We start from the raw sequence: 6049 nt of genomic DNA, 5'->3' as shown, positions 1-6049 counted from the left end.
TTTAATGACATTTTCGAAAATTTTTAAAAACGTCAAATAAGATTATATGCGTCCAAAATTTCGTTTGTTGTAACAGTAACACTATTTTATTCATTTGTATTTAATTATTCATATAAAAAAGAACTAAAAAAAATCAAATAATTAAAAATAAACATAAGGTTGCACTGTTGGCAACAATTCGTCGTGATATTGAGCCACACTTTGCGAAGCCGTCAAAAAAGTGTGGCAGTGTTTTGAAACGTGAAATAGTTTTGAGAATTTGTTTATTTGTACAATTTATGGCCGCAAAAATAATCATGCCTGAACCACCGTCCTCAGCCAGCTCGGACAGGTGAGTTTAGTAATTATCTTCCACGAATCATCATTTACCGTTCTCCTAAAAATAGATCCATGTGAGAATGTAATTTGTCGCAAAAAATTGTAATAATGAACCGTAGCTTGGTCTTGAAATTAACGATCCCATTACATTCATTAAAGTTAATTAGAAACAATAACGCGTGCTAACAATAGCTTCAATTGCCAATTCAGCGTGTTTTATTACATATTGGTAATACTCTAGCGATGTAGAAGAAACTCAGGCCGATTTTTCCGAAGTATTTCCCGATTGCGAGATCGAGGAGGAAAAAAGCGGTGATTTCTACAACACGCCAGCATCACCCATCACTGTCCCATATTGTCCTCGACCACCATCCACAGGTCTGCATTTTTCACAACAACCTTTATTATTGTTTATTTATTGTTGTAATATTTAACCTAAGTAGGCTCCCAGAAGTCTCCCAGGTCAAGGAGACAAAGGACCACCTCCTTAAATCAGCAATCTAAGAAAACAGCAGCAGAATCAATGATCAGGACACAGCACAGGACTATTTACACAGCTGGAAGACCTCCTTGGTACAACAGTGAAGGCCAAAAAGTTGTGCCATTTATCATAGGTCAGTACCAGATTATCATACTCTTCATTCATAATTTTTGGTTGTTTATTTATCATTAAGCAGTCTTATCCAATAAGAGATTTGTTGAGGTTGTATGAAATTTTAGAGTGGGACAATATTTCATAATTATCATTCTAGGTGTTTATAGAACTGGTTCCAAATGCGTAAACAGTTAATCAGACAAGTTATGTAAATATTTACGTAAAAAATGTATGCGCACTTCAATATGGTTTTTATTAGGATGATTGTAAAATAAGTTTAACGGTACAATATAACGCTTGTATGTGCGGTAGTGTTTATCCCTGTAAATTGATATTCGCACATGCAGTAGAGCTATAATTGTTTTAATAGTTCTTAGTAGTTTCTCAAGTACAATGGTGCGATAAAAAGTGTTATTATCAATACTCATTCATTCAGTATGTAATTTTAACACGTTATCAATATTGAACTAATTAGTTCGTGGAATGAAGCTATTTAAAAAAATATATTCCCAGAACTACTTATGTAATGATGTCTGGCTTTTAGTGGATGGTTTTCATATATGATAAATGTATGTAATTTTAACAAACAGGTATTTGTGGGGGTAGCGCTTCGGGCAAGACCACCGTCGCGGAAAAGATAATCGAAGCTCTGGGAGTGCCATGGGTGACACTCCTCAGCATGGACTCCTTCTACAAAGTGCTCAACGAGGAGCAACACGAGGTGGCCCACCGCAACGAATACAACTTCGACCATCCGGACGCGTTCGATTTCGATCTACTGGTAACCACCTTGCAACGTTTAAAGGAGGGTCGGAAGGTGGAAGTGCCCATCTACAATTTCATGACACACTCCAGAGAGAGTCGCACAGTAATTAAAGCCCCCTGTTCTCATTGAAACAATTTTGTTTAATAAACCCGTTTACAGAAAACCATGTACGGAGCGAACGTGATCATTTTCGAGGGAATCCTCACGTTCCACCACCACAAGGTGCTCGAAATGTTAGACATGAAAATTTTCGTGGATACGGACGCTGACGTGAGACTGGCAAGAAGACTTAAGAGGGACATCAGCCAACGCGGTCGCGACTTGGAGGGCGTGCTGAAACAGTACACGGGCATGGTGCAGCCCTCGTTTAACCATTACATCGCACCGCTGATGGTGCATGCCGACATCATAGTTCCTAGGGGCGGCGAAAACGAGGTCGCCATCCAGCTGATCGTGCAACACGTGCACACTCAACTCCAACTCGTAAATATGTGAAGGTGACGACAGTTTTGTCGAATTAATCGGTTATTTTTCTAGCGTGGATTGAAGTTGCGCGAAGAGCTGCTCCAACAAACGTACAACGGCCAGGCTAGGCCGGACACGGTGAAGCTGTTACCTACCACGCCGCAAATCAGGGGACTGCACACGTTTATCAGAAACAAAGACACCCCAAGGGACGAGTTCATATTTTACAGCAACCGTTTGATAAGACTGGTCATCGAGTACACGCTCTCGTTGATGTCGTTCAACGAAAAACTTATCGATACGCCCCAGGGCGTTCCGTACAACGGGAAGAGGATGGCGACCAATAAGATATGCGGTGTGTCGATTTTGAGGGCGGGTGAAACGATGGAGCAGGCCGTTTGTGACGTCTGCAAAGATATAAGAATTGGCAAGATTCTTATTCAAACTAATCTCCAGACTGGAGAACCAGAGGTATTTATTGGTCAAGAGAATTTTGTCATATCTCATACTTATTCAATATATTTTAGCTGTATTATTTACGTTTACCAAAGGATATAAAAGACTACAAAGTGATTCTGATGGATGCTACTGTTGCAACCGGTGCTGCAGCGATGATGGCGATTAGAGTACTCCTCGATCACGATGTGGCCGAGAGTAACATTTTAATAGTCTCATTGTTGATGGCCGAACTTGGTGTTCACTCGATAGCATACGCTTTTCCTAAAGTACAAATTGTAACAACGGCAATAGATCCTGAAATAAATGATAAATTTTACGTTTTACCTGGGATAGGTAATTTTGGAGACAGGTATTTTGGTACGGAACCTTCTGAAGAATGTTAGTTGTGATTTTGCTTGTAAGTTTATGTACTTAAAACAGGTTCTTTATACTTAACTCCAGTGATACAAATGTACATAACAAAGCTTAATAAATTATTTATTACAGTTTATATAATAGATTTTTATTTAACTTAATTACCGTATGTGCATAGTTTACTATGTGAAAGTTAAGAATTCGTTCTATTATAAAGAATTCATAATAATCTACATGTTAAAATATAGTATTTTACACTACAAGGGAAGAAAGTTTGAGATTCCTGCCCGCTACGCCTCGGGCAATATGGCGCGCAGGGCAGGGCTCTCAAACTTTCTTCCCGTGTAGTGTATACTATTTTTCTTACTACCTCTTTTCTGTCGTGGAACCGGGGAGCAAAATACGTACTTTCGACCGAGGTAGTAAGAAAAATATATTTACTAGTAGTATTTGAATTATTGATTATGTCGTCCCCTAGCGTCCAAACCACCAACACACAAGTAGCTCCCATTTCAAACACAAGAGGGCACTGCAGTAACTGATCACATGTATGAGAGAGAAAAATATAACCTCTAAAGTTAACCTAAAATTATAAACAGAAAACAGTTTCATGTGTTCGTGGTGTTATTTGAAAAATACAAGTTAATTGACTAGTTATTTATGTTTAAAAGCAAAAATGGATGCTTACGATATATTTAAAAAGTTGTCCAAAGGAGCTAAATATTCTAAACGACATAAAACTGCAAAAAAGGTATGCTATCATTAACAAATGTTTAAATAAATTAATGGCAAGTAAATATTTTTAGGTTGAACCAGTTGACTTGAGGATAGTTAAATCTGAGAAAGTTGAAGAAGAAGAAATAGAAGAAAAGTTAAAGGTTGAAGAAAAGACAGAACCTTCAATTGTCTTGTTAAATGGCCTTAAAACAGAATCTGTTAAAAAAGGCAAAAAACGCAAATTAAATAGTGAAGATGATGAAATAAAAAAAAAGAAACTTGCAGAAGAAGCTGTAAGAATAACAGTAATTTATCACAGAATATTCAGTTTAATTTTGTTATTGTATTTTTTAGATAAATCATTACAGAAACATAAATAACATCAGTGTAGTAGGTAGAAGAATTCCAGAGCCAGCTAAAACTTTTGAAGATTTTCAAGTTGACTCTGACATTGTGGAAAACCTTAAGAAATGTGGGTTTGAAGAACCAACACCAATCCAAAAACAGGCTGTACCAATCATGCTTCAAGTATATTTTACATACCATTTCTTGTTCTTAAACTTAACAATAATTTATTATAGGGAAGACAATTGTTGTCTTGTGCTCCAACAGGTTCAGGTAAAACTGCAGCATTTTTGGTGCCAGTCATACAAGATCTTAAGGGACCTCAGAAAAAAGGCTTCAGAGCTTTAATTTTATGTCCCACCAGAGAATTGGCTAAACAAACCCAAAGAGAATGTCTGAAACTTTCTGAAGGAAGAGAGTTTAGGGTGCATGTCATTAGTAAAATTAAAAAAGCTCTCAGTCAATATGGTTCTAATAGTTCACAAAAATATGGTATGTCATATACATTTTTCAGTATTTTTTATGTTAATTTTGAAAAATTTTAGATATTTTAATAGCGACCCCAAATAGAGTGTGTTATTTATTAAAACAAGATCCTCCAGCATTGTCTCTATCAAAGTATGTATGAATATTTATAGGTAATAATCCTGTTTAACATATTTTTTTTAGTGTTGAGTGGTTGGTAATTGATGAAGCTGATAAATTATTTGAAACTGGTGTAAGGAGCTTTAGGGAACAATTAACTGAAATTATGGAAGCTTGTTCTTCTAAAACTAGAAAAATAGCCATGTTCAGTGCAACCTACACACCTGCAGTTGCTAAATGGTGTGTTCACAATATGAAGGGCTTGATTAGAGTTACAGTAGGTCAAAGGTAGAAGGAACTAAATTAATATTAAATATAGTTTTAAAATCTATTTTTTTATTTAGAAATGCTGCAACTGATTTGGTGGATCAAAAGCTAGTATTCGTCGGTAACGAACCCGGTAAATTAATCGCCTTCCGCGATATGGTGCGCAAAGGTTTGAACATTCCAGCACTGGTGTTTGTTCAGAGTAAAGAAAGAGCACAGCAACTTTTCTACGAATTGATATACGACGGCATAAATGTAGACGCAATACATGCAGACAGAACACAACTCCAGAGGGACAATACTGTGAGGAGTTTTCGTGAGGGTCGAATCTGGGTACTGATTTGTACTGAACTGATGGCCAGAGGTATTGATTTTAAGGGGGTGAATTTAGTTATAAATTACGATTTTCCTCCGTCCGCGATTTCGTACGTTCACAGGGTCGGTAGAGCTGGTCGAGCGGGACGACGTGGTGAGGCTGTCACATTTTGGACTTTGGAAGATCAAGTCAATTTGAAAAGGTATTTTGTAATTGTTTACTGATGAACTATTTTAAGCAAATTCCGAATTGCTTTTAGTATCGCTAATGTGTTAAGAGAATCGGGTTGTGAAGTGCCAGAGTTTATATTCGGGCTTAAGCAGCAGCCAAAGAAACTTAGGAAACAATTGGAGGTGCGCGCACCTAAAAGAGATGATATACTTGTTAAAGTTAGGAAGCTTAAAAGGTATGAAATTATCATAATTAAATAAATGTTTTATATAATTGTTAATTCTATTATAGACATAATAAAGGGGATAATGATGCAAAAGGAAAGGATGGCAGTTTAATTAAAAAAAGAAAAAGGTATTTCTCTGAATATTCTCTTAATACTTATTCTAAAAATAATTTATATTTTAGCAATGAAAATGGAAAGAAAAACAGTGGCGAATCTAAGAAAAAAGTTGTTGTTACCAAGAAAAAAATGCCAGCTAAAAAATTAGGAATGGGAAAGAGGTAAGACGGTTAATGTTATAATTTATAAGACTTAGTAAAGTCATAATTTATTTCTAATTTTAGAAAAACTTTAATCCAATCTAAAAAGAAGAATAAAAAGGTTAAAACAGATTAAATGTTTAGCTCAAGTATGTAAAGTGTAATAAAAGCTATTTATACTTTTAATTTCTTTTTTATTTCCTGAAAT

At 36.0% G+C, this 6049-nt stretch overlaps 2 protein-coding genes across 3 annotated transcripts; both read left to right on the top strand.

Annotated features, from left to right (window-relative positions):
* Nucleotides 1-174: 174 nt before the first annotated feature.
* LOC109606138 (uridine-cytidine kinase-like 1) lies at nt 175-3098 on the top strand. Of its 2 annotated transcripts, none has more exons than XM_020022711.2 (7): nt 175-331; nt 560-696; nt 762-932; nt 1504-1781; nt 1839-2162; nt 2217-2615; nt 2672-3098. In XM_020022711.2, exons 1-7 carry the CDS (start codon nt 279-281, stop codon nt 2984-2986), a joined length of 1677 nt encoding a protein of 558 aa, XP_019878270.2. In that variant the 5' UTR covers nt 175-278; the 3' UTR covers nt 2987-3098. The 2 variants fall into 2 exon arrangements, with proteins under 2 accessions (XP_019878270.2, XP_049819218.1); XM_049963261.1 differs by having other exon boundaries at nt 759-932.
* Nucleotides 3099-3526: 428 nt separating this feature from the next.
* LOC109606235 (probable ATP-dependent RNA helicase DDX52) lies at nt 3527-6027 on the top strand. Its single transcript, XM_020022802.2, has 11 exons — nt 3527-3708; nt 3764-3967; nt 4029-4202; nt 4256-4511; nt 4565-4637; nt 4689-4892; nt 4949-5389; nt 5447-5593; nt 5650-5712; nt 5767-5862; nt 5926-6027. Exons 1-11 carry the CDS (start codon nt 3634-3636, stop codon nt 5975-5977), a joined length of 1785 nt encoding a protein of 594 aa, XP_019878361.1. The 5' UTR covers nt 3527-3633; the 3' UTR covers nt 5978-6027.
* Nucleotides 6028-6049: the final 22 nt, after the last annotated feature.

The sequence above is a fragment of the Aethina tumida genome, chromosome 2 (genome assembly GCF_024364675.1).
Source record: "Aethina tumida isolate Nest 87 chromosome 2, icAetTumi1.1, whole genome shotgun sequence".
NCBI classification, from domain to species: domain Eukaryota; kingdom Metazoa; phylum Arthropoda; class Insecta; order Coleoptera; family Nitidulidae; genus Aethina; species Aethina tumida.
The sequence above is the reverse complement of the archived record's forward strand: the minus strand, read 5'-3'. Positions and strand labels throughout refer to the sequence as shown.

What these genes read in the sequence shown, in the direction of transcription:
- LOC109606138 (XM_049963261.1), top strand. Translation starts at nt 279, where the DNA reads ATGGCCGCAAAAATAATCATGCCTGAACCACCGTCCTCAGCCAGCTCG. An exon ending in TCCTCGACCACCATCCACAG is followed by an intron (nt 697 to 758) that starts GTCTGCATTTTT and finishes ATTTAACCTAAG; the next exon opens with TAGGCTCCCAGAAGTCTCCC. An exon ending in TCCAGACTGGAGAACCAGAG is followed by an intron (nt 2,616 to 2,671) that starts GTATTTATTGGT and finishes AATATATTTTAG; the next exon opens with CTGTATTATTTACGTTTACC.
- LOC109606235 (XM_020022802.2), top strand. Translation starts at nt 3,634, where the DNA reads ATGGATGCTTACGATATATTTAAAAAGTTGTCCAAAGGAGCTAAATAT. An exon ending in AGAAACTTGCAGAAGAAGCT is followed by an intron (nt 3,968 to 4,028) that starts GTAAGAATAACA and finishes TGTATTTTTTAG; the next exon opens with ATAAATCATTACAGAAACAT. An exon ending in AAATTAGGAATGGGAAAGAG is followed by an intron (nt 5,863 to 5,925) that starts GTAAGACGGTTA and finishes TTCTAATTTTAG; the next exon opens with AAAAACTTTAATCCAATCTA.